At 49.9% G+C, this 26339-nt stretch overlaps 1 protein-coding gene across 1 annotated transcript in view; it reads left to right on the top strand.

The window, feature by feature from the left end:
* The window catches only part of SCAP (SREBF chaperone), a 38139-nt gene extending 15070 nt beyond the window's left edge, over positions 1-23069 (top strand). Inside the window, exons 7-23 of the mRNA XM_081971516.1 lie at positions 238-410; positions 3430-3556; positions 5922-6034; positions 7057-7151; positions 7874-7972; positions 9141-9359; positions 10033-10454; positions 11566-11760; positions 12199-12400; positions 13850-13965; positions 15566-16121; positions 16695-16780; positions 17658-17740; positions 18082-18248; positions 18738-18818; positions 19692-19898; positions 20519-23069. Coding sequence (XP_081827642.1) covers positions 238-410; positions 3430-3556; positions 5922-6034; positions 7057-7151; positions 7874-7972; positions 9141-9359; positions 10033-10454; positions 11566-11760; positions 12199-12400; positions 13850-13965; positions 15566-16121; positions 16695-16780; positions 17658-17740; positions 18082-18248; positions 18738-18818; positions 19692-19898; positions 20519-20764 — 3187 coding nt within the window. The 3' untranslated portion in view covers positions 20765-23069. The remainder of the gene's footprint in view (positions 1-237; positions 411-3429; positions 3557-5921; positions 6035-7056; positions 7152-7873; positions 7973-9140; positions 9360-10032; positions 10455-11565; positions 11761-12198; positions 12401-13849; positions 13966-15565; positions 16122-16694; positions 16781-17657; positions 17741-18081; positions 18249-18737; positions 18819-19691; positions 19899-20518) is intronic.
* Positions 23070-26339: the final 3270 nt, after the last annotated feature.

Raw genomic sequence — 26339 nt, 5'->3', positions numbered from 1 at the left:
AAGATCCTTAAACTCCATATTTTGGAGAATTTGTCCCTGGATGAAACAGCAACAGCCACATCTAAGTTAGCCTTTACTCTAGAAATGCGACTGGCTTCTAGTTACGACGGTAATGAAGCCTGCCTTTTTTCTTTCCACCTGGGGTGGGAAACAATCCTGGGGAGCTCCTTTACGCCCCCCCTCCCCCAGAGGATGCGTTGTGGATGATGGGGCCTCTTCTTTTTGCTCCCGGGACAGGTTCCTCTCCAGCCTCCGCTCCCGGCTCAAGCTGCTCCACCCCAGCACCAACAGTAGCCTTCGGGAAGACCAGATGGTCCATGTCCATTTTAAAGAAGAAATCGGTGTTGCCGAGCTCATCCCTCTCGTCACCACCTACGTCATCCTCTTCGCTTACATCTACTTCTCCACCCGTAAGTTTGAGCGAATGAGTAAATGAGCAAATGCTTCGCTTGTTCTGGACTGGCAGTCCTTGACTCACGACCACACATTAAGGGCGGCCAAACGTAGATATTGCGCCGCTCTTATTGCGTCCGCGGATAACCGCCCTGCCGCCCTGTTTAGGGTGACCCGCTCCCTCTTGTCACAGAGGACGCAGGGGGCACCCTTGCAGGGCAGAGCAGAGGAGTTTGGGGAATATCTGCAGGACAAAGTCGCTCAGATCCAGAGCAGATGGGCCCCCCTCAGTGGACCGGATGGGCCGCCAACAGCGAGTCTTGTGAGACCATCCTGGGAGGAGTTTGATTCTGTTGCCCCCGAGGATTTGGATAGGTTGCGTGGACGGCTGCGACCCACCACATGTTTAATGGACCCGTGTCCCTCCTGGTTGGTACTGGCATCTTGGGAGGTGACCCGAGGCTGGCTTCTGGGCCTGGTGAATGCCTCATTGGGTGAGGGATCCTTACCAACCGCCTTGAAGGAGGCGGTGGTGAGGCCCTTGCTTAAGAGGCCTTCACTTGACCCAACGGAGCTAGCTAATTATCGTCCAGTCTCCAACCTTCCATTTTTAGCAAAGGTTGTTGAGAATGTGGTGGCGCAGCAGTTTCCACGACACCTTGACGAATCCGATTATCTAGACTCACGCCAGTCCGGCTTCCGACCCGGGAACAGCACAGAGACAGCCTTGGTCGCGTTGGTCGATGATCTCTGGAGGGCCAGAGATAGAGGTTGTTCCTCTATCCTGGTCCTATTAGACCTCTCGGCGGCTTTTGATACCATCGACCATGGTATCCTATTGCGCCGGTTGGAGGGGATGGGAGTCGGAGGCACCGTTCTGTGGTGGTTCGGCTCTTACCTCTCCGACCGGAAGCAGTGTGTGTTGGCAGGGGGGCAGAGGTCGTCCCTGAGGCCACTCACTTGTGGGGTGCCACAGGGGTCGGTCCTCTCGCCTCTCCTGTTCAACACATATGTGAAGCCGCTGGGTGAGATCATCCGTGGTTTTGGGGTTGAGTATCACCTCTACGCTGATGATACTCAGCTGTATATTTCAACCCCAAACCACCCCAACGAGGCTGTCGAAGTTCCCCCTGTGGAACGGGCGCGCAATTTGGGCGTCCTCCTTGATGCCCGGCTGTCAATGGATGACCATGTGGCAGCCGTGGCGAGGGGGGCGTTCCACCAGGTTCGCCTGGTGCGCCAATTGCGCCCCCTACTGGACCGGGATGCCCTACGCACGGTCACTCATGCGCTGGTGACGTCCCGCCTGGATTACTGCAACGCTCTCTACATGGGGCTGCCCTTGGGACGCGCCCGGAGACTGCAGTTAGTTCAGAATGCAGCCGCGCGGGCTGTGATGGGGAGTACGAGGTACTCCCACGTAACACCTCTCCTGCGCGAGCTGCACTGGCTACCTGTGGTTTTTCGGGTGCGTTTCAAGGTCCTGATTACCATCTTTAAAGCGCTCCATGGCACGGGACCTAGTTACTTGCGGGATCGCATCCTCCCACATACATCCCTGCGGCCAATTCGCACACACAGAGAGGGACTTCTCCTGGTGCCGTCCACTAGGCAATGCCAACGGGCGACACCAAGGAGTAGGGCCTTCTCTGTGATGGGCCCAACCCTCTGGAATGACCTCCCCCCCGACATTAGAACCACTACTGACCTCCGCTCCTTCCGGCAAAAATTGAAGACTCACCTGTTCCGATTAGCGGGCCTGGCATAATTACAACTGTCCCTCCTGGCAAATGTATTAACTGGTTATTTTAGGGGTATTGTTTTTACTTTATTGTGTCTGTTTTAGGGGTTTAAAAACTTATATTTATATTAGCTTTGTACAGTTCTTTTAATTACATTTTTAACCTCCTCCATGCCAACTGTACATATTCAACTTTTTATTGTATTTTGATATATTTTGCATGGACTGTACACCGCCCCGAGTCCCTTTCGGGAGAGGGGGCGGTCTAGAAGCATTAAATATAAATAAATAAATACCTGAACCACAGATTTTCCATCACTAGGTGAGACATGTTTCACCTCCCTTGGCAACCTTTTTTCCTGCGTGGTTGTTAGCTAAAGCAAGCCATCAAACAACTTCGTGTACAGTCGGTCCTTGATTTACGACCACAATGGAGCCCCAAATTTTCCGTTGCTAAGTGAAATTTGTTCACCGAGTTTTGCCTCATTTTACGACCTTTCTTACCACGGTTGTTAACTGAATCCCTGTGTTAACTCCTAAGGTTGCCATGGTGAGGAAAGAGGGGGGAGGACTGCATTCCACGCATACTTTTGGCTAGAGTCTGATCTCAGATTACTGCAGCAGACTTGGGAGGGGTGCACCTCATTGGGGAATGTGATTTATGACACAGACTGAAGGGGGGCAAGGAACGGAGGTAAAGTTCAGCTACAATTCAAATAAGGCTCAGATCTGACTGCTAAAAGGTCTTGCCCAAATAAATGCTCCTAATGAATGACCAATTTTCTTTTGAAGTTCGGCCCGAGACGCATGAATCAATTAGGGCATTTTTTGGAAACCGGGCACCCTGTGGTGGTTAAATTAGCAAGATGGTCTTTAAGTGAAATCCGGCTTCCCCGTTGACTTGGCTTGTCACAATGTCACAAAAGGGAATCATGGTCCCAATTCTGGTCATAAGTCGAGTCCTTTCTCTCTAGGATAAAGCTAAAGCAATCCTTCAAATGACCACATAGGGTTAGTCTTTGACGTACAACCACAACTGAGCACAAAATGGTCTATAGCAGGCCTGTCAAACTGGTGGCCCTGAGGGCCGGATGACTCCCAGGCCACACCCGTCCCGGCTCCTCAAAGGGGAAAAACGTCACCATGCTTCTCAATGCGTCACGTGATCCAGTTTAACACCTGTGATCTACAGCTTCTGTTTCTTCCTCCCAGGTCTGGAACGGAGTCCGCGCGGGTGCTGCATCTTTCTCTGTCCGTCTCACTCAAAGACTAATGGGGGTTTGCTTCCTCTTCAGGAAAGATCGACATGGTGAAATCCAAGTGGGGTCTGGCTTTGGCAGCTGTTGTGACAGTGCTCAGCTCCCTCCTGATGTCCGTCGGGCTGTGCACGCTGTTCGGCCTCACGCCGACGCTCAACGGAGGGTAAGTCGCCAAACGGGACTTACAGGCTGAACTGCGGCGAGCCAGAAACCATCAGCAGGTCCTCAGTTGGACAATCCTTCTTCTTCGGAGGGAGTCCCGATGAGCGTCTTCTTAGTCGTTCAGCCCCGTTGCGCCTTCTGGGAGGCAGACTCCAAGAAAGTTCTCCTTGCATTTGTCTGGTCCTTGATGCTCCCTGAGCTTGCTTGTGTTCTTGTAGACTTTTCATGACCCTGATAGGTAACATCATCAGTGCTAGAAGGGAGGGGTTTTGCAAAGAGGAGAAAGAGGAAGGTCTAGGACTTTCAAGCTTCCACCGTTAGCCGCACCTCCTTTGCCTCCAATCTCCTACCTCAGCCCATTTGCAACCAAATTTTCTTGCCCTCCGCCAGCCATTTGCCTCTGGTCCTTCGCCGACCCGCCGTTTGTCCCACGACTTTAGCTGGATGGGACAATTAGCCGATATCCAATTGGGTGGCAGGCAGAAGCCATGTTGCTTCTGCTTGCCAGTGTGCAATGGGTGATAGGAGATTGCAGAGGCTATGGGGAAGGTGCAGTAGCCGAACGGCAGGTGTGTGCGGTTTCAGGTGCAGGGGAGGAGCGGCTTCTGGCATGGGGGCAAAGCGGCAACCGAACGGCAGTGGCGCACAACTTCAGGCGCGAGGGGATCCAATCCATGTCTCTTCAGCAGCTCAGGGGTGTCCAAACTTGGCAGCTTTAAGACTTGGGGACTTCAGCTCCCAGAATTCCCCAGCCATCTTGGGGAACTGCAAGGAGATGGAGGTTTTGCTGAACTGGTGTAACAAAATCAGCCTCATTTTAAACCTAGGAAAAGGAAAAAGATTGTTGTCGATTTCAGAAAAAGGCATGAATACACCTCTGTATTAACGATCCACCTGTGGAGGTAGTTAGCAGCACCACATTTCTGGGTGTGCAGCTAAACCAGTAGGCTAGCTTGGTCACTCACTGCGGCCAAGACACGGATGAAGCGGGCACAGCAGCGCCTGGATTTTCTGCATTGCGTGAGAAAATTACATCTTCCTCCTCCTGTCGTTGCCACTTTCTCTAGAGGGACAGTCGAGAGCATCCCGTCCTATTGCATTACTGTCTGGTTTGGAAGCATTCCTGCTTTTGGGACAGGAAAGGCAGCACAGAAAGTGGTGAGGACAGCAGAAAATGCCATTGGCCGTTTACTCCCTTCTATCCAGGATACGGCATATAAGCCATGCTTGATTAGGATCTCTGTAGGACTGTCTGGGACGCTGCACATCCTCTTCACATCCTTCTTTTCCTTGTTATCCTCTGGGTGGGGGCTTCGTGGTGTCCATATTTTCAGAAGGGGGGGGGGGAAATGATGGCCACTGACTAACCTCACTTGCGTGCATCGCCCCTGGCCTCTTTTTCGAAGTCAGGCCTTCAGGGTCAAGGCTTTCCTGAAGGCCTCTGTAGACGGTAACAGAGCTCGGTTATCGGTTGCAGAGACCTTCAGGAATGCCTTGCTGGCTGTAGAAGAAATGGGACCACAGAGCAAGTTGGGATGTGGTTAATGGGGCCTGGCTGCAACTAGTAGTAGTTGGGCAGCTCCGCCCCCTCATCCCTACCCTAGCTTAATTTTTATCCGTGCACCATGGAGTGGCTGAGGTCTTAATTCGAGCTTATTTTGGGGGTAGGACTCATATTAGGCGCATGTGTAAAAATCAGGCAAGGACGTACTTTTGGGATAGGTCGTATTTTCAGGAAAACATGGTCTCTTTCTCCCTCCCTCTCTCTCTCCCTCTCTCCCTCCTTCCTTCCCTCTCCCTCTCTCTCTCTCACACATACACGGAGGGAGAAAGGTAGGGAGGGAGAAAAGAAAAGTGTTATGTATACGTATAGGTAGTTATACTTTCTTTTAGAGCCGTGGTGGGACAGTGGCTAGAAAGCAGTACTGCACACTACTTCTGCTGACTGCCAGCTGACTGCAATTTGGCAGTTCAAGTCTCACCAGCCTCAGGGTTGACTTGGCTTTCCATCCTTTCCGAGGTCGGTAAAATGACCCAGATTATTGGGGGCAATATGCTGACTCTGTAAACCGCTCATAGAGGGCTGGGAAGCACCGTGAAGTGGTCTATAATGTTGCTATTGCTATTTGAGGTGGTGCAGAGAGTGGTGAGGACGGCAGAAAAGATTACTGGCAATTCAGGTCATAGCACATAAGCAATGTTTGAGCGGCATCCGCAGGATTGTCTGGGATGGTACACATTCTCTTCACAACCTGTTTGGGCTTCGTGGTATATACACCTATGTCAACGTCAAGTCATTCCTTTCTCCTCCCAGGTTGCTCCGAGTTCAAAGTTCACTTCAGCTTCTGCTTCCCTTTTCCTTCTAGGGAGATTTTCCCGTACCTGGTGGTTGTGATCGGCATCGAAAACGTGCTGGTTCTCACCAAATCGGTCGTCTCCACACCGGTTGACCTGGAAGTGAAACTGCGCATCGCACAAGGTATGTAAAAGAGTGACCCTTCTTTTTTGGGTCATCCCAAAAGAAGCAGCTGAGGCTTGGGCTGGGATCACAGTTGGCAGAACCTGTTCCCTGAGATTCCCCAGGTCAAGGCTGATTGGGGAATTCTGGGAACTGAAGTCCAGGCATTTTAGAGTCGCCAAGGGTTTTTTTTTTGTTTTTTTAATTCCTTATTAGAGAAGAGGCGTTTTGATCTTTCTTAGATGCTGGATATCATCGGGTGGGGCTTTTTTATACATCTAGTCCTTGACTTAATGACCACCATTGAGCCCAAAATTTCTGCTGCTAAGCGAGACGGTGGTTCAGTGAGTTTTGCCCCCATTTTACGGCCTTCCTTGCCACAATGCTCAGGGGGGGGGATCACTGCAGTGGTTAATTTATTCGCACACTTGTTAGCTGGATCTTGGTTCCCCATTGACGTCGCTTGTCAGACGATCACAAAAGGGGATCACATAACCCCAGAACACTGTCATCTTCTTTTAACGACCCCATCATCCTTTGAGGGGTGGAGTCTGGGCAACTGAATGGAGCTAGCGGAGTATTTTAATGGCCGGATGCCCTTCCTGTCACCAATGCGGAATTTTGTTCAGCAGAGATATTCTCAAGAGTGCCCAGAGAGAGAGAAATATCTGCCTCTACCTAGGATTGAACTCACAGCCTCCGCATTGTGAGGCGACAGCTCCATCCCTAGGCCAGTACACCACACCTTCCCCAGAACACTGCGACCATGATAAATACGAAACTGTTTCTAAGCGTCTAGAATTTTGATTATGCGACCATAGGGATGCTTCAACGGCTGTAAAGTGTGAAAAATGATCACGTCACTTTTTTTCCGTGCCGTTATAACTTTGGACGGTCACTAAACAGACTGTTGTAAGTTGAGGACTGCCTGTATTGTAAAAAGCATATAGTTTATTCTTGAAAAGAGCCCCATCTGGTTAAATTACGTTCACGTTGGCAGCTGGTGGAGCTGCTCCTGTTTGTTGGGTTCACTTTCATTCCAGGTTTGAGCAACGAGAGTTGGTCCATCATGAAGAACATGGGCACCGAGTTGGGGATCATCCTGATCGGCTATTTCACCTTCGTCCCGGCCATCCAGGTACTGGGAGGGACTTCTGGGGGGGGGCGGTTTCTTCTGAAGTACAGGTGATCCTCGGCTTACAACCATTTTAGCGACCGTTCCAAGTTCCAAAGGAGCTTCCGAGGATCACCAATGTTCTCTTCTCCTCCTCCTCGTATCCCACTTGTTACCTGTAAATAATTCCACGAAGCCTCATTCTTTTAATCCTGATATAACAGACGACCCAACAGTTCAAACAGAGCTCATCAGCCCTGCGTTCGGTCTCTCGAGGACGGATTCCAGAGGGGTCTCCAACCTTGGGAACTTTACGATTTGTGGAGTTGAATGCCAAGAATTCGTATGCCGGTCATACTTGGCATTGAAGTCCACAAGTCTTAAAGTTGCCAAGTTTGGAGATTCCCTCCTCTACCATCCCGGCCCAACTCATGAGAAAAGCCAATTTTCTAGAACTTTCCTGCAGAAAGGCTCTGTCCTCTATTTATTATGGCTGGGTTTGTGGAGGGGGTCTCTCTCTCTCTCTCTCTCTCTTTCTCTCTCTCTCTCTCTCTCTCTCTCTCTCTCTCTCTCTCTCTTTCTCTTTCTCTTTCTCTTTCTCTCATTCTCTTTCTCATTCCCTCTTTCTCTCTCCCTCTCTCATCTTTCTCTCCCTCTCTCTTCTCTCTCTTTCTCTCTCTCTCCCCCTCCCAAAAGAAAACCTTGGTCTCATCTCCATGTCCTGTCCTCTCTCTCGTCCTTTCCAGGAATTCTGCCTTTTCGCTGTGGTGGGCCTGGTCTCCGACTTCTTCCTCCAGATGTTCTTCTTCACCACCGTCCTCTCCATCGATATCCGTCGGATGGAGGTAAAATCCCAAACTGGAAAGTCTTTAGAGTGTTTGGAGATCTCTTGAGGGCCCAAGAGGGCATATCCGAGTGATATTAGGTCTAACTCAGAGAAAGATCTTGGAGTCCTAGTGGACAACCATTTAAATAGGAGCCAGCCGTGTGCAGCAGCTGCCAAAAAAGCCAACACAGTTCTAGGCTGCATCAACAGAGGGATAGAATCAAGATCACGTGAAGTGTTAATACCACTTTACAATGCCTTGGTAAGGCCACACTTGGAATACGGCATTCAGTTTTGGTCGCCACGATGTAGAAAAGATGTGGAGACTCTAGAAAGAGTGCAGAGAAGAGCAACAAAGATGATTAGGGGACTGGAGACTAAAACATATGAAGAACGGTTGCAGGAACTGGGAATATGTCCAGCTTAAGAGAAAGAAGGATTGGGGGGGCATCTTCCTATAAGAGGGGGTTCCACTTATTGTCCAAACCCCCGGAAGGCAAGACAAGAAGCAATGGAGGAAAGTTATTACGATCCAACCTAGAATTAAGGATAAGTTTCCTAACGGGGAAGATAATTAACCAGTGGAACTGCTTGCCACCAGAGGTTGTGTTTGCTCCATCACTGGAGGCTTTTAAGAGGAGACCGGACAGCCATTTGTCTGAAAATGGTGTAGTTTCTCCTGCTTGAGCAGGACGTTAGACCAGAAGACCTCCAAAGTCCCTTCCAGTTCTTATTCTGTAAGCGTCTCCTGATTGAGCAGTGGTTGGACTGGATGACCTCCAAGATCCCAATCCTTAGATTCTGTGATTCTGTAATAGTCTCCTGTTTGAGCAGAACACTGGACTAGATTACTTCCAAGGTCCCCTCCACCTCTGTCCTTCTATGATTCTGTAGGGGTCTTTCGCTCGAGCAGGGGGTTGGACTAGAAGACCTCAAAGTTCCCTTCAAACTTTGTTCTTTGATAGTTCTGTAAAAGTCCACTTCTTGATCAAGGGGTTGGACTACACGACTTGCAAGGTCCCTTCCAACTTTGTCATTCCACGATTATGCAAGTGTCTCCTGTTTGAGTTGCGGGCTGGACTGGATAACCTCCAAGGGTCCCTCCCAACTGATGTAGTTCCTCCCCCGAGGAGAGACACTTCCGAATTCTGACCTGCCGGTGGGTTTCCATTCTCTCCCTTTGTCAGCTGGCCGATCTCAACAAGCGTCCCCCCGCCGAAGCCTGCCTCCCGCCCCCCAAACCCAGCTCCCGCTGCCCACGTTACGAGCGCCAGCCAGCCCTGCGGCCGGCTACCATGCACACCATCAACCTCCAGACCTCCTCTCTCCGCAACCTCCGCCTTCCTAAGCGGCTGAGGGTGGTGTATTTCTTCGCCCGGACACGACTGGCCCAAAGAATCATCATGGTAAGACTTGGGGTTATGGCGGTGCACACACAAGGACGGTGTGTGTGTGTCTGTCTGTCTGTGTGGGTCCAGGCCCCGCAGAGACTTCTGCACGAGGGGCTGGTTGTTCAGCAATTGGGTTTCAGCGTCAGAGCCACAAAAACGTGGTTGGACGGTGCAGAAATGGAAGGAGATGGGGAGACAGGCTGGGGTGCGGATACTCCTCAATGTAACGACGGATCTCTTTGCCGTCGGTCGAGGTTAACGAGGGAGATCCCTCGGGGTGCAGGTAGACTTGGACTTTGGACCGTTCGTTTGACGGAGAGATCGGAGTGCCTGGTGCCTGAAACAGTCTCTAGTGTCTGCTCTCGTGCAGGGGGTTGGACTAGATGACCTCTAAGGTGCCTTCCAACTCTCTTCTTCTATAAGGGTCCCTGGCTTAAAGGAGGGAATTGGACTCGACCTCCAGGGTCCTTTCCATCTCTGTCATTCTATGATTCTGTAAGGGTCTCCTGCTTGTTCAGGGGTTGGACTAGGTGACCTCCAAGATCCCTGGTGCAGTTCCATCCCCGAGGAAAGAGGCTTTAAGATGTGCTTGCTGGGGAATTCTGGGAGTTGAGGTCCACCTCTCTTAAAGCCGGTGAGGGGCTGAATGTCACATTAAGGGATCGCTGTAAACTTATCTTCCCTACAGACAGGGACAGTGGTCTGGATTGGCATCTTGGTTTATACCGATCCGGCGGGCGTCCGCCTCTACCTGGCTTCCCACGTCACGGAGCAGAGCCCCCTGGGCGAAGCAGGGCTGCCGGTTCTGCCGGTCCCCGGGGAGGTCCTTCCCACAAGAGATGCCAAGTTGTCCCTCTCGGTCTTCTCGGCCGATCCCGTGCAGCCCCCACCACCACAGCTCTCGGAGAACCAGACGGCGGAGTCCTCGCGCCACCAAGAGGCGGAGCGCCATGCCGAGGAACCGCTGAGCGCCAGGAGCAAGGGGCACCCGGAGGTGGGCTCCAAGGCCGAAGTGACTTGGGGCTCAGAGGATGAAGAACTTTGGAGAAAGCTCTCCTTTCGCCACTGGCCCTCGCTCTTCAGCTACTACAACATCACCCTGGCCAAACGGTGGGTCGTGGGGTCCCCGGTGCTCTCTGAGCTGGGCCGTTTTCCTGCGTATGTTTTGTGGCCCAAAGAGGTGACCCATCAGTGCTAGAAGGAAGGAGGGAGGGAGGGAGGAGGAGGAGGAGAACTGGGGTCCTTGATGTTTTCTTGGGTTGGTGCTTTTCCTGCAGACATTTCATGACCCAACTAAGCAGCAGCATCAGTGCTAGAAGGGAGTAGTTGTGGAGAGGAAGTGGAGAAGGAGGAGGAAGAAGAAGAGGAGGAAGAGTGTGGGATCCTTGGTGCTCTTTGAGCTGGGTTTTTTCTTTTTTTGAAGATGTTTCATGACGCAACTAGGGAACATCAGTCCTAGAAGGAAGGAGGAGGAGGAGAAAGAGGAAAGAAGGGAGGGAGGGAGGAAGAGGAGGAGGAGGAGGACCGTGGGATCCTTGTTGCTCTCAGAGCTTGTTTTCTTGCAGGTATTTCATGACCCAACTAGGGAACATCGTCTATCGTAGAAGGTGGTAGGGTTTGTGGAGGAGCAAGGAGGAGGAGGAGGAGGAACAGGAAAAGTATTGTGGGGACCAGAGTGCTATCTGAGCTTAGTTCTTGTCTTGTAGACGTTTCATTACCCAGCCGGGGAACTTTATCATTGTTAGAAGGCGTGGGATTTGCTCTATGTTTATATATAGTAATTGCTTGCCATGACTGTTGGTGGGAAATGTTCTTGTTGGTCCCTTCATTAGTTGTTACTCTATGATTGTAATTTCTGGCAAACTGACTCATCTGAGAATTGTGGGAATTGAAGTCCGTACTTCTCAAAATCCCCACGGTGGACCAGCCCTGCTCTAAATCTCAGGAAACGGGGAGCGACCCACGCAGGCCCCAGGCCACCAAGAGGGCTGCCATTTTCAAGCAATTAATGTCACGTTTTCAATCTTGCGCTCACCAAGAACTCCCAGGTCTTGGATGTGTTACCTTCTGAATTCTGGACCGGGGCTGCTTAGTGGCTCTGTTGGAGGGGCGAAGAGCTGTGATTGAAGACGGCAATCTTTGGGGTGTTGAGTTCCCGCGATCTGCCTCTGGGAATCCTCTTGGATGTCTCCTTCTCCAATCAGTTCTTCTCTTTCTCCAGGTACATTAGCATCCTTCCGGTCATCCCTGTCACCCTCTATCTGGACCCCCAAGAGGCTTTAGAGGCGCGTCATCCCCACGAAGCCAACCGGTACCAGTCCTCCTTCTCGTTGGGCGTCGTGAAAGAAGAGCAGGCGGACCGGCTGTCAGAAGAGAAGCCCAAAGGACACACCCCGCAAGATGTCACCCTCTATAAGTGAGTGAGGCAGTCCTGGGACGGTCAGCGATGGGGCAGTGTCCTGGTTAGTCTTCAGCTCCCACCAAACGCAGCCTACGGGGTTCCAAACGTTCCTCCATGGTTGGAATCTGACCGCCACCACAACAGGTTCCTTGTTCTTCCGGCATCCCCTGGACAGAGGAGTTAGGGACCGCGTGAGCGATCCGGGGCATTGCGAGCCGTTTGGTGAGCGTCCGGATTTTGATCATGTAACCGTAGGGATGTTGCGACAGACGTATAAGTGTGAAAAGCAGATGTAAGTTGCTTTTTTCACTGCTGTTGTAACTTTGGTCACTAAATGAACTGTTGTAAGGCTACCTTCTCACCTGAAATGTCCTTTGGTTCCTACTAGGACCTTTGGAATGTGGAGACGTAGAGGCTTCAGGTCTCCCATGTCTTCTCCTCCTCTCCTTCCAGGGTGGCTGCACTTGGCCTGGCGTCCGGCATCCTTTTGGTCCTTCTCCTCTTTTGTCTCTACAAAGTCTTGTGCCCCAAGAATTACGGACAAAACGGGCTTTCCCACAGTCGGCGACGAAGAGGGGACCTCCCTTGCGACGACTATGGATACTCACCTCCCGAGACAGAGATCATCCCCCTGGTCCTCCGAGGCCACCTCATGGTGAGAGTTGTGTTGGGCATGCGGAGGTAATAACGCTAAGCCAAAGGGGTGTCTTTTGACTCCCAACGGTTGAGGTCTTGGCCCCCTTGCCCAGGACGTCTCTGTCCCATTGTGGCATCTCCTAACTTTCTTTGGAGCTTCTCAATCATTCAGGTCATGGTTGTCCCAAAGGTGCTTTTTCAAGAGCCAACTTAAGCTTTCTTGGATTTTTTCTTGAAGAGGTTTCGCTTCTCATCCAGGGAAGATTCCTCCATTCTGGCTAACAGTTCAGTTCTTCACTCAGAACTGAAGAAGATGAGAAGGGAAACCTCTTCAAGGAATAGGTTGCCCTTTGAAAAAGCCGTGAAGGTTCTTCAATGGGTCTGTCAAGCTTGAAGACTGGGGGACAGGACTGGGGAGGGGTTGGCAGGGTAGAGAGTGAAAAGAAGCAAGGCGGAAAAGAGAAACAACTTTGGGGGATGTCAGATGGGCGCAGCCAGAGGCGGAGTAATAGTAGTAGTAGTGATTTTATTACGGTCACAGACTGAGGTTACAAATAAGAAGCATAAATTAAATCATAAAATAACATAAAATATGAATAAAAAAAAATAAAAGAATAAATGTGAATAAAGTAGAATAAAATAATAAAATAAAAATAAAACAAAATAGGAGAATAAAATATAATTAAAATAGAATAGAATAATATATAATATAAAAGAAGTTGAATAAAGCAAAAATAAAACAATAAAATAAAAACAAAATAATTAAAATATAAAATAAAAGAATAAATTTCAATAAAATAGAAGAAGAATGTAATGAAAATAAAATAGAATAAAATAATATAACCTAAAATAAAGTGAATATTAAAATATAAATAGAATAGAATAAAATAATGTAATGAAAATAAAATGAAATAATATAAAATATAAAATAAACTGAATAATAAAACAAAACTAAAACAGAATAAAATAATTAAAATACAAAATAGAATAAAATAATACAATATAATTGGAATAGAATACAATAAAATAAAATAATTTAAAATAGAATAACAAAATAAAAATTAAATAGAGGAATACATTAATATAAAATATAGAACAAAATAGAAGAATAACGTAATATAAAATACAAAACGGAATAAAAATAAAATAGTAAAATGAATAGAAAAATAACATGAACTAAAATAGAAACAATAAAATAAAAAGACAAGCTAGTACAGTTCGTTTAGCGACTGTTTGAATGTAAATATAACACTGAAGAATGTGACTTGCAACTCTTTTTCATGTTTAATGACCGGTTGAGTTCCTGTCCTCAGCTCCAGCTCCTGCCGAGGACATGAAAGGAGCCCTGTACTTGATGTCCCGCTGGCAACGGGGATCTCCCGGGAAAAGGCTTTCCACCCCGGGAGCTCCTCGGGGCTTGTGACCCGCCCGCAGCCGCCTCTTCCTGATTTCTTGACCTGTTTTGCAGGACATCGAATGCTTGGCTAGCGATGGGATGCTGCTGGTCAGTTGTTGTCTGGTGGGCCAGATCCGAGTGTGGGATGCACAGACGGGCGACTGCCTGACGGTCATTCCTAAGCAAGGGTGAGTCCCGCTACAGCGGCTGCTGATCTCAGGTTCCCAGACCGGTTGTTCCCCTCGACTTTGGCCCTGCTGCCAACATTTCCCCTCAAACGAGTGTGCATGGCGCCGTTTCCCACGATCTACCACACGGCGCATACCTTCAGGTGCGGTTGTCTTTCGGTCGACCCGAAAGTATGGTGGTTCATGCAGGACCCTCATTCGTGAAACAACTTCGGAGAATCCGATGCCTTCCGTGGCCTCTGGAAAACGGGCAAGCAACCCACGCGGTTCTCGCACAATTTTTGGAGGCTCCGGAGGTTGTACGAGAGCACAGTCCTTTTGTGCATCTTCCGGAGGGTGCAAATGAGAGCACTTTTTGTGCAACTGATGAAAATCACGCAAGAACAGAGTGTGCTTTCGAGAACTGTTTTTTTTTCCCATACGTTGAGGTATCCCCCCAATGTCACATGTCAGCTTTGATATTCATGTCAATAGACTCGCCATCCCTGACGTACATCGAGGGGCGAAGTTTATTTGACAAACTTTCCTGCGAGGTTTTTCTCCGTATTTCTCCAGGTAGCCCTTGGCTTACAACGCTTCATTTAGTGACCGTTGGAAGTTAGAACAGCACTGAAAAAAGCGATTTATGGTCATATTTCACACGTATAACCTTTACATCCTCCCCCTCGCAGTCATGCGAACAAATTTCAGATGCTTGGCAACTAGCTCATATTTACAACGTTTGCAACATCCCGGGCTCCTGCAATCCCCTTTTGCGACCTTCCGACAAGCAGGAAGCCACATCCGCTTAACAACCGTGTTACTAACTTTAAGCGATTCCCTTAACAAATAAGTAAAATGGGACAAAATTAAATTATATGTCCACTTAGCCACAAAAGAAAAGTTTTGTTTTTGGCTTCATTGCGGTCGTAAATCAAGGGCTACCTGTCCATGGCAGGCGTTCTAGTAGCAGAGTAACTCATGGGTTGCGTGGTATGGAATGACGTACAAGAGGAGCCAGTTTAGAAGGATGAAGGTGGATTGTGACTCCGTTGCTCGACTCATCCTGCCTGTTTGTCTGCCTTTGTGGGTTCTGGATGCTCCCAATGCTGGAGGTTTTTAATAAAAGATTGGGCAAGCATTTGTCTGGAATGGCCAACGGTCTCCTGCTTGAGCAGGGGGTTGGACTAGATGACCTCTGAGGTCCCTTCCAACTCTGTTATTCTATGATACTGTAAAGGGTTCGTGCTCGAACAGCGAGCTGGACTAGACGACCTCCAAGGTCCCCTCTGTTATTCTATGATTCTGGAAGGGTTTCCTGCTTGAGCAGTAGGTCAGACTAAATGATCTCCAAGATCCCTTCCAGCTCTGTCGTTCTGTAATTCTATAAGGGTCTCCTGCTTGAGCAAGGGGTCGGACTAGATGACCTCTGAGGTCCCTTCCAACTCTGTTATTCTATGAAACTGTAAAGGGTTCGTGCTCGAACAGCGAGCTGGACTAGATGACCTCCAAGGTCCCCTCTGTTATTCTATGATTCTGGAAGGGTCTGCTGCTCGAGCGGGGGGTTGGGCTAGATGCCCTCTGAAGCCCCTTCCCACTCTGTTATTCTGCTTCTTTTAAGCCTGCCCCGGAACAACAGCAGCAGCGTCCTTGATTTCCAGGACTGCTGGGATTACAGCCCCGACGGCCGCAGCGGGCCAGAAGACCCTTGGGACGGAAGCCCCCCCTTCCGTCGGACCCGAAGCCCCCAGCCGCCTCTCCTCTTCAGCGACCAACCCGACCTCTCCTCTCTGATTGATACCAATTTTTCAGAGCAAACCAAGAGTGGGACCCCGGGGCCCCGTCTGCGCACCATCAGCGGTCGCCCGGATGGCTACGACTTCGGCAGCCTGGTGGGGAGGGTCTGCGAGGAGGGACCCCCGAACTGTACGACATTCTCGTGCGTCTCGGCTGTCGCTAAGAAGGGCGGCTCCCAGAGCAAGGGAGTGTGGCCCCAAATTGGCGAGGACCCCGAATGCGTCCTGCAACAGAGCAGCTTGGGGGGCGATGAGCCTTTCGGGGTCCCAGGGAAGACCAGCCCCCCAATTTCCTGGCAGGGCGACTTGGACAGCTCGGTCTGGAGTTTAGAACTTCAAGGGAATCTCATTCTGGCCGGCCGGAGCAATGGGAGGCTGGAGGTAAGGGGAGTCCTCGGTTTACGATGGTTCATTTAGTGACTGACATGAAACGGCCTTAAATAACTTAGGGCTGTTTTTCACCCTTAATGACCATCTTAGCCTCTCCTATCAAAATTCAGCAGGTTGGCCAGTGACTCACATTTATGTCGGTCATAATGTCCTGGGAGCCCCTGATCTGCTTATGCAATCTGCAAATCCAGATTCAGTTTACAACCAGTTTACTAACTTAACGAATGCAATGATTTACTTAACAACGGTGAGAAGCAAAGTAAAGTAATAAAATAGCCAATCCTTCACTTTTAGCCATAGCAATTTTGGGCTTAGTTGCAGTCATAACTCGAGGACTCGCTGTAGGATAGTCCTTGACTTACAGCAATCTGCTTAGTGACCAATAAGGTCGTAAAAAGAGCCATAATGCACTTGGCAACCGTTGGAGTCGGGCCTGAGCGGTTGGAAGCGATGAAAAGCGACCCCCGAGAATTATAACTGTGAAGCCCCTCCTCCCCCCCCCCAAATATCTGGGGGTGACGACTCTCCCGTGGACGCCGTGGCTTCCCTTCGTCTCTTCCACAGGTCTGGGATGCCATTGAGGGGACCTTGCAATGCAGCAGTGAAGACGGGACGTCGGGCATCACTTCCCTCGTCTTCTTGAGTGACAGGTGTGGATTTGGGAGATCCGGGAGGGGGAGGGGAGCAGTTTCAGACATACGGAGGGAAGAGAATGTGGTTAGCTCAGGGAGGAACAGGAGGTGGGGGCGGGGGGGGAGGAGTCCTTGGTGCTCTCTGAGCTGGGGGGGGGGTTTCCTTGCAGACTTTTCGTGACCCAAGACCACCAGTGCTGTAGAAGGGAAGGCGGTTGGCTCACGGTTTATGTAACCTCCCTCCTTTCCAGCACTGATGATGTTCCCTACTTGGGTCATGAAATGTCTGCAAGGGAAGCTCAAGCTCAGAGAGCTCCAAGGACCCCTCAGTCCTTCCTCCTCTCCTTCCTGCTCCTCCTTTTCTTTTCTTCCTCCTCCTCTTCGTCTTCCTCCTCCTCCTCCTCCAACTGCCCCTCCTTCTTCTTCCTCTTCCTCCTTCCTCATGTTCCTTCTCTTATCTTCCTCCTCCTCCTCCTCTTCCTTTCCTTCTTCCTCTTCTCTTCCTCCTCCTCCTCCTTCACCCTACTTTTCTTTCTCATGTTCTCTTCCTCCTCCTCTTCTTCCTCTTCCTTTCCTTCCTCTTCTCGCCTTCCTCCTTCTCTTCTCTTGCTCTTCCTCCTCCTCCTACCCCCCCTTGTCTTCTTCCTCTTCATCCTTCAGTGTTCCTTCTTCCTCCTCCCTTTATCTTCCTCATCCTCCAACTCTTCTTCCTCATCTTCCTTCTCCTCCCCCCTTTTTCCTCCCCCTCTTCCTCCCCCTCGTGTTCTCCCTCCTCCTCTTCCTCCTCCCCAAACTCTACTCCTTCCTACCACCGATGACTTTTTTTTAAAAATGTAAATTTAAATGACATTTGAATGTTCTGTGCAACCGAGGCCTTTTGTGTTTCTTGGAGCAGGATTGTGGCTGCCAGGCTGAACGGCTCCCTCGATTTTTATTCCCTGAGGAACACGCTGTGCATGCCCCACTCCCCCTTCCAAGGTAAGACCACCCCTCTTAAAGCAGGGGAGGCTGGGGAGCCGTTTATCCCTCGACTCTCCTCTGTTCCTAAATGCTCGTCAGTCTTAAATCGAGATTTGCTGTGTTACATTCATCCGAGTGCTTTGCAAAATGTATTACAGACGTTTATAACATCCCAGAGCTGAGCAAAATTAGTGCATTCCCAGGTGTCCTTGCACACTGAGAGAGACCTGTTCACTCTTTCTTTTTTCTTTCTTCCTTTTCTCTCACCCTTTCCCTCTCTGCCTTATCTTTTTGCTCTTCTCTTTTTCTTTCTCTCTCTGTCTCCTTCCTTCCTTCCCTCTCTTTCTTTCTCTTTCAAGCCATCCCAGGCCGCAACAGCTTCTCGTCCCCGCCGGTATACAGCTCCAGCGACCTCCTCACTTGCCAGCTGACCCACACCGTAACCTGCGCTCACCAAAAACCCATTACTGCCCTGAAGGCTGCGGCTGGCCGGCTGGTGACCGGCAGCCAGGACCACACGCTCCGAGTAAGGAAGGTTTGGGGGCAGGGATGGGTTGGGACAGGACCCCGTACGCCTAGGTCCTCCTGGGGGTCTTGGGCTGTCAACCCAGGCCTGGTAGAAGCAGCAGAGGTAGCTTCACCTGACCTTCTCAAGAACTTTGTGGGCTGGTGGAGACCATATTTGGGTGGCACTCTTAGTTCTTGGAGGAGTGGTTCGGTGGCCTAAAGGTGGAGCTCTCGCCTCACAGTCAGGAAGCCGTGAGTTCAATCCTAGGTAGGTGCAGATATTTCTCTCTCTGAGCACGAGAATATATCTGCAGCAAAAACTTCTCATTGGAAGGGCACCTGGCCAATAAACACTTCAATTGTCCCAACTCAACCCAAGGGATTACGGGGTTATTAAACAACGAAAAGCAACAATTATTAGCTCTTGGAGGCATCTTCTAGTCTTGAGACGGGCAAAGCAGGAAGGGAGCGAGGGGTCCTTTGCTCAACGCCATTCTTCTCCACGCAGGTGTATCGCTTAGAAGACTCCTGTTGTCTCTTCACCCTACAAGGCCACTCGGGCGCCATCACCGCCGTCTACATAGACCAGGTAGGGATAATGGAAAAACGGAGGGGGTGGAGGGACGGCTGCCAGTCCCACCAGTAGAAGAGGGATTGGTCTAAGAGCATTGAGGAGCATTGCGCAAGGGGGTGGGACTAGATGACCTCTGAGGTCCCTTCCAGTTCTACACCGATTAAATCAGAGGGCATCATTAGAGAGACCGGTTCATCTCAGCTCTCGACACCTTCATGTCCCAACATTGGAGGTTTTCAAGAAGAGACTGGGCAGCCATTTCTGTGAAAGGAGGTTGGACTAGATGACCTCCAAGGCTGCTTCTATCATGATTCTGTAATGGTCCCTCTGTTCCTCTCATCTTCCTCTCTCTCCCCTCATTACTTCTATTTTCCTCCTCCCTCCCTCCGTCTACCACCAGTCAGCCTTCCAGATAGCCTCCAAAATTAAACCAGAGTCCGAGGCAAAGTATTGCTCAAAATTCCAATTATGAAGAGAGCCACGTTGGAACGTCTGGGAAAACCCAAATCTGAAGCTTCTTAGTTTTCCCCACCCAAGTTAAAGTTCATGACCTTGCTCCCACCCCCACAAGTCCCTCACATGGTCCAAACGTCCACTGCCACACTGACAGTTCCACCCATCCAGTTCCGGTCAGGTGCAGAGGTGACCCTGGCTTTCTAGAAAGGAATTTTGTTATGGCTACATAGCATCTAACTCCATACTGTTCCCCCTCCCAATTCCCCACTATGGAAACAGCATAGTAGAATAGAAGGGTGGCAGGCCAAAGATCCAAAAGGAACATGACTGCAGGCCTGACACCTTCCTTCCTTCTGTCCGTCCGTCCCTGTATCCTCACCCTCCCTGGGCTGAGGCTGCAAAGAGGGCCGATTCTCTTTGTTCCCCCTCCAGACCATGGTGCTGGCGAGTGGGGGCCAGGACGGCGCCATCTGCCTCTGGGATGTGCTGACGGGGAGCCGAGTGAGCCACATATGCGCACACCGGGGCGATGTCACGTCTCTGACTTGCACCACCTCGTGCGTCATCAGCAGCGGCCTGGATGACGTCATCAGCATCTGGGACCGGGCATCGGGGATCAAACATTATTCCATTCAGCAGGTGGGTTTCTGCGGATCCCCTGTGCTGCTTCCCTACCGAGGGGTGTAAATCAGGGGTATCAAACTCAACTTCATTGAGGGCCGCATCAGGATTGTGTTTGACCTTTGGTGGGGGGGAGTGTGATGAAGCTGGGCGTGGCCAGCTGAACATCACTCATCCCTCCAGCCTCACCCAGGACACCACAGGTGCCCCTGACATGAGTGACATTGAGCTGGCCATGCCATGGCCGGGGGTTTAGATGAGGGGTATCAAATTCAAGGCCCGCAGGCAAGATCCTGCCCACAGGGCGCTTAGATTTGGCCGCCAAACAACCAGCGACAGACCAGCCCACAGTGCCTCTGTCAGCGAAGACGGAGCTAGGGAGGGTCACACGCAGCCCTCCCGAGGTCTGCTTCTGCTGGCAGAGGCACCGTGGCCCAGTTGTTCACTGTTTCCCGAGCGGCCCCACGGGCCAGGCCTAAGCATCCCACAGCCTTGAGGTTGACACCTTTGGGGTAGACCCTCTGAACGTGGGCAGTGCGAAACTTGGAGGTTTGACATTGCCTGCTGCTATCAAAGGCCTTTCACGTCTGCCAGCCCCACCTCTGACCTCCTCCTTCCCCGCTTTGCTCTCTACACAGGACATGGGCTGTGGGGCCAGCCTGGGCGTGATCTCAGATAATCTGCTGGTCACTGGCGGTCAGGGCTGCGTCTCTTTCTGGGACATCGGCTACGGTGACTTGCTGCAGACTGTATACCTGGGCAAGAGCAATGAATCGCAGCCGGCCCGGCAGATCCTGGTACTGGAGAACGCGGCCATCGTCTGCAACTTCGGCAGCGAACTCAACCTGGTTTATGTACCGTCGGTGATTGAGAAGCGAGACTGAAAGGGGAGGGAGAGCAGATGAGGAGAATCCAGAAACCCCTACCCGCCCCATCCCTTTCAACCGCTTTGGGGTGCCCAGCGGCGGAGAGAGGATGATTGGCAGACTTTTCTGTCCAGTAGAAGAATGGGAAGGAGGCCAATGTTGAATCTTCCAATTGTCTGGATTTGCGGGCAAGGTGCGGCAAGAGTCCAGGGCCGCCATTCTGGAAGGGCTGCAGTGGGTGGACAAGTTGCGAGCCAGACAGGGTAGTTTTCCACAATCCTGTGGCAGCGGTGTTTCCTTTGTGGTCAATTTGGGCGGGTGCTGAATCTGGCCACGCAGGAGTCCTCAAACGAATCAGCTGGGAGCAAGGAATGGGAGGGCTTCCCCAGTGCCCTCTTAGCGTTCGTTCCCCCCCCCCCCCCCAATTTTGTCTCCTGAGCCGCTTCATTGAGGAGGAGTGTTTGGAACGCTACAGAAAGAGGTTACGAAACGAGCCGGATCAATTCAATCCCCTCAAAGGCCTCGGCAAGTGAGCTGCAGCAGGCGTGAACAAATGGGTGCCGTTACCCCTTCTCGTAATTTATTTCTGCTGTACATAGTTATTTATTCCAGCACGTGAGGGGGAAGAGAAGGGGGGAGATGCTGCCTGCCGTAAGCCGAGATACAAAAACTGGCTCACTGGGTGCTGCAAACCAAGGTTAAGGACCAGGGACGGGATGCCGCCAACTCCCCCTTGCTTTGGCATTGAACCTGCCCAGCGCGGACTTCAGGGTGGCTTGCAGGCTGTGAGCATTGCTGGGTCCCGCATCCCACCCCAGTAAAGTTGAATCGTGGTCTGGGAAGGCAAGGTTGGGACTCAATCCGAGTCCCAACCTTGCCTTCCCAGACCACGATTCAACCGAGTCACAACGGTTTTCACGGATCCAATGCCTGCCTTGGACAGACACACAGTTCCCGCAGTGAGCCGAGGCAGTTTAGCATCATGTGGTAGTACTGTAAGCTTAAGTTTGTCTGCTCAGCCGATGTGGGTGCCACGCTGGGAGAATCAACTGGAATGGGATTTTGAGTTGGCGAAAAGACACGAACGTTAGGGAAGTTGGAATAATACATGGTTCATTTCTTAATTTCAAGCCGTTCACCTAGGAACTAAGCTTATTTATAATTTAGGGCCGCTGCTTGTAGGGAGGGGTGTGCCCGCTCACTGGCAGCAGGAGACTTGGGGGCTGCTGAGGCTGGCTGCCTTGCACCCAAGGCCGAATGGGGTAGGGCAGTGATGGCTAATCTTTTGGTTGTTGGGTGCCAAAAATGCAAGCGCGAGCGTGCGATGGCACACGCGTGCCAGCACCTATAATGCAAAGCCTCCCCTGGTCCCCCGGAAGCCCTCCAGAAGCAGGAAACAGATCATTTACGAACTTCTGTTAGGCCCTTTTTTCGCCTGCCCCAGGCTCCGGAGGCTTTCCTGAAGCTTTGGGAGGGCAAAAATGGCCTCTCTTGGCCCTCCGGAAGGCCGAAAATCAGCTGGCCAGCACGCCCGTGTGCACTGGAGCCAATGGCCCGTGTGCTAGCAGATATGGCTCTGCGTTCCACCTGTGGCATGCGTGCCACAGATTCGCTATCACAGGGGTAGGGCTAGACCGTTAACCATAGCCATTTCTTGACATGTGGACTTCTCACAGCTAGCCGGGGTACAGGTGGTCCTCGAGTTATGGCCACAACAGCCTGCCTATGACAGCTGTAAAATGGGCCAGTCTGCTCGCAGCATCCCACAGTCGTATGACTGATTTGTGACATTTTTGTCAGCGGTTGTTAAACACCGCAAAAATCATGTGAACCCATTGTTCACAGCACAATTATGCCAAAAACTGCAAGTGGTTCCTATGGACGAAAGGGTCGTAAATTGTGGTCAGGTGAATCCCCGGGGATGGGTTCCTAGGATGCTGCAAATGCGGCCGTGGGGCCAAGCGTGGTCACGTGACCACGATGGGGTTGCTGACCACCAGAAATTCAAATCCAGCTTGCAAGTCCCCGTTTTGTTTTTAAGTCGTAATTCTTTATGGTCACTAAGTGAATGTATTCTGAATGAAGGCCACGCATCTCAAAGTGGGGAAGCCAAGGAAGGCAGCGCAAAGCGAGACAGACCGAGCCCCTCTTCCCTGCCCTGCCCTTCCCTCCCACATCCCTCCCTCCTGGATTGGGGTCCAGTGCCCATACGATGCCTCCAGTGGCCTTAGCTCTGCTGTACCCTTTCGACTGTACGGTAGGTGCTTTTATACGCGATTGTGTTTTGTAATGTGTAAAGGCACATTAAAGAGAACTAACTTCATGCCTCCTGTGGTTTTTTGGGGGAGACTGGAAATTTGTTTTTCTGCCCTAGAGCAGGGGGTCCACAACTCCCGCCTCACTCCTGGGCCCTGAGCTGTTCAGAATCAGGCCGCGGAAGTGGACAAGCGCATATGCCCACTTGTTCGAGCAGCAGCGAGCACATCCATGCGTGCTCCATTCACACAAGCAGGCATGTGCCCACTGCCCGCGTGGGGTTACGCTTGCTTTCCCCTCACTTGGAAACATCCCCTCTTCCCTCCCTGCTGGTCCGCAAGGACGGAATGATTGCAGAAGTAGAGAGTGGAGGAAGAAACTCCCGACATCCTTTTTTTTCCCCAAACAAAGTTGTTTATTTTTTGTTACATATTTAAAATTCTTTTGTAAACAGAATGTTGTCCGTTTTCCCCCCTTTAACATTTTCACATATACATAATTCGTTTTGCATTATATTTCCATTTCCCATTTTAGCCATATTATCTTCCCATATTTTCCAACTTTTAATTTGTTTATATATACATAAAGCATGTCATTTTTATCCCTTTAGAAATAAACCACATTTATCATTTCATTTCCATGTTTTTTTAATAAGTAACATATATCTTCAAGTTTTTTTATGTAATCAACATTTTACTTATTTGCACAATTAACAATATTAGTATAGTTCACTTACATCTTAATTAGCTACATATCATTACTATGATTAACATATTTCGTTTTATTTTATTGATCCCGTTCCTCGTTTCTTTCCCCCACTCTTTTTCTATGTATTCTTTCTTTTCTTCTGACCTTTTCTCTCACTTTTCGATATATTTTTTGGATAACCCTCCCAAGGGTTTTTCTTCTTCGCTTCCCACTATTTCTCTCTTTATTTTTGGCTAATTTCTTTTTTGGATACCATCTACTTTTCCCTCTATCCTCTGTAAATTTCAATCACATTGTCTAATTGATTTTTATTTTTTATTTCTTTTTCTACACTGTTAACTTCTTGTTTCTCATTTGCGTTCCTTGCAAAGTTCCTCTATCTCCTGTTCTTTGTATTTCAATAATTTTTCTGGCTCTTTTAATGTTGCTCGTGCATCTTTTAGCATTTCAAGAAGTTCCTCAAACATCCCACCCTCCATGCCCAAATTTAACACACTTTTAATGTCTTTATAATTTTACCAGTTAATTGTTTCTTGTTTCCACCTTGTAATATCAGGTCTCAAAGTAGTCCCAGTCCACTTCAAAAGTTTTTTTTTTTCTTCATCCACCGTAGACAAAGCAAAGTCAGGCAATAGACAGGGACCGCACCCTCCTTCAACGTTCTCAGTATATCTCTTCTGTGGTCAAGGTCAGGTTTTTACTGCAAGGGTTTATTTCAAAATGTTCCTGCACTTCTCCTCTCCAGTAGGTGGCTTTTAGAATCCCTCTATGCAATCAAACCAATAATTTGTCAAAAATTACCACAAACGAAACCAAAAGCTCTAAATCCATGCACAAATTTTCCAAGTTTTTTCCTTTTTTTTGTTTTTGTTTTCAGTTCTTCCAATTCTAATTTTATTAACCAAAATCCTCTTGGGCTTGGTATTTAATCACTGGTGGTTCCCTCTGCCCCCCCCCCTTTTTTTCCCTCCCTCCATGTTCCAAGTGACGCTGAGCCGCTATTTTAAGCTCCAGAAAAAAATTAAGCTCCAAAATGAAAATCTTTTACCCTTGCTTCGGCCACTCTTTCTCTGGTCCCAGCACTCCATACGTAACACCACTCCTGCCCAAACTTATTCCGGTTGCCCCAGCTCCAGAGTATCATTTGAAGATGGCCGATGGCTGATACCCCTGCCGTTGATCTTTGAAGAGCTTGTTTCCGACCTATCGAGGCACTTGCCTTGTTCCTCGCAGTTGTCCGAAACGCCTCTTCTTGTACCCCATCCCTTCAGGATGGTTCTGGTCCGATGTCTCGAAAGCGGCTTGCCGGCTGGGTTTTTGCGTAGCTGCGCGGAGCTCGCTATTTCCCCAACCGTTCTCGCCGTGACGCTTCCGGATTCTGAAACTATCATAATGTCTTTTAAATTCCTTTTGCGCAGCTTTGCTACCGGCAATGTGGAAATGGATGCAAGAAAAATGTGGCTTGCTTAGAAAGGCAGAATTCTAACTGCGAAGGGTTACTGAAGGGTTAATTTTTCAAATAAGTATAATTCCCTTTTTTAAAAAGAGAAATGTGATACCTCGGTACTCGTGCTTAATTGGTTCCGGGAGGTGCGACGAGCACTAAAAAAGTAGAGTAGCAAACAAACCATGTGATTTACTGTGACCTTTCGTTTCAGTAGGGAAGGACTTCCTATCTCCCTTTTCTTATGTCGGCGATCTTCTGAGCATGGCTGACTTCCTTTCGCCCCTCTGTGGTTGTCTTCCACTTTCTTTTTGCACTGTGTTGGGTACCAGACAAAGGTGAGCACCAGAGCATTTTTGTGTCAAAATGTGTTGAGTACCAAATTCAACAAGTTTTGAAGCAGTCGAATACCGAGGCGTCACCATACGTTTTGAGTGATAGATTTATGCCCCAAAATAGCATCTACTGCCTAGCCAGTCCCCCTCGGCTTCCCCAAATTCCAGTCAGCTGTGGAAGATGAATGGCCAATACATAAGATAATAAAATCAATATTTATAGGAGTCTAGTGGGCAACTGCAAAATACCTGGAGCACGGCTCAAACGGATAGATGGATGATAGGATAGATAGATATAATCTATAGATAATGGATCAGGGATGTCAAACTCTATTTCATTGAGGGCCGCACCAGGGTTGTTTGACCCTGGGGGGGGGGGAGGCCAGGGTGGGAGTAGCCAGCTTAATGAGGCTCCATTTTCAGCGGCACTGGCCCTCCCAGGCTCTGTCTTCGGTTACGACAGCATCCCTGTGCTCTGTTTTTGGGCATGATGGGCTCCTGCAGCCCCCTGCCAGCAGAAACTGAGCTTGGGAGGGTGATGGGCGTCCTCCCCGAGCTCCCTTTTTGCTGGAGAGGTTCCGCAGGCCGGCCCTTCGCTGCTTCCAGGGTGGGCCCAGAGGCCAGATCTAAGCACTCTGTGGAATGGATCTGGCCCCCAGGCCCTGAGTTTGACACCCTTGTAATAGATACAGATTGATGATAGATGGATAAAGAGTTATGGATGGATGAATGGATAGATATAGGCAGAGGGAGATGATAGATGATAGAGACAGACAGATATGGATAGATGTAGTGAGATAGGAAGGTGATAGCTGTGGATGGAGATAGAGATAGGGAGATCATGATATAG

The sequence above is a fragment of the Natrix helvetica genome (genome assembly GCF_964273705.1).
Source record: "Natrix helvetica genome assembly, chromosome: Z".
Taxonomy (NCBI): Eukaryota; Metazoa; Chordata; class Lepidosauria; order Squamata; family Natricidae; genus Natrix; species Natrix helvetica.
This window is presented reverse-complemented; position numbering and strand designations above follow the sequence as displayed.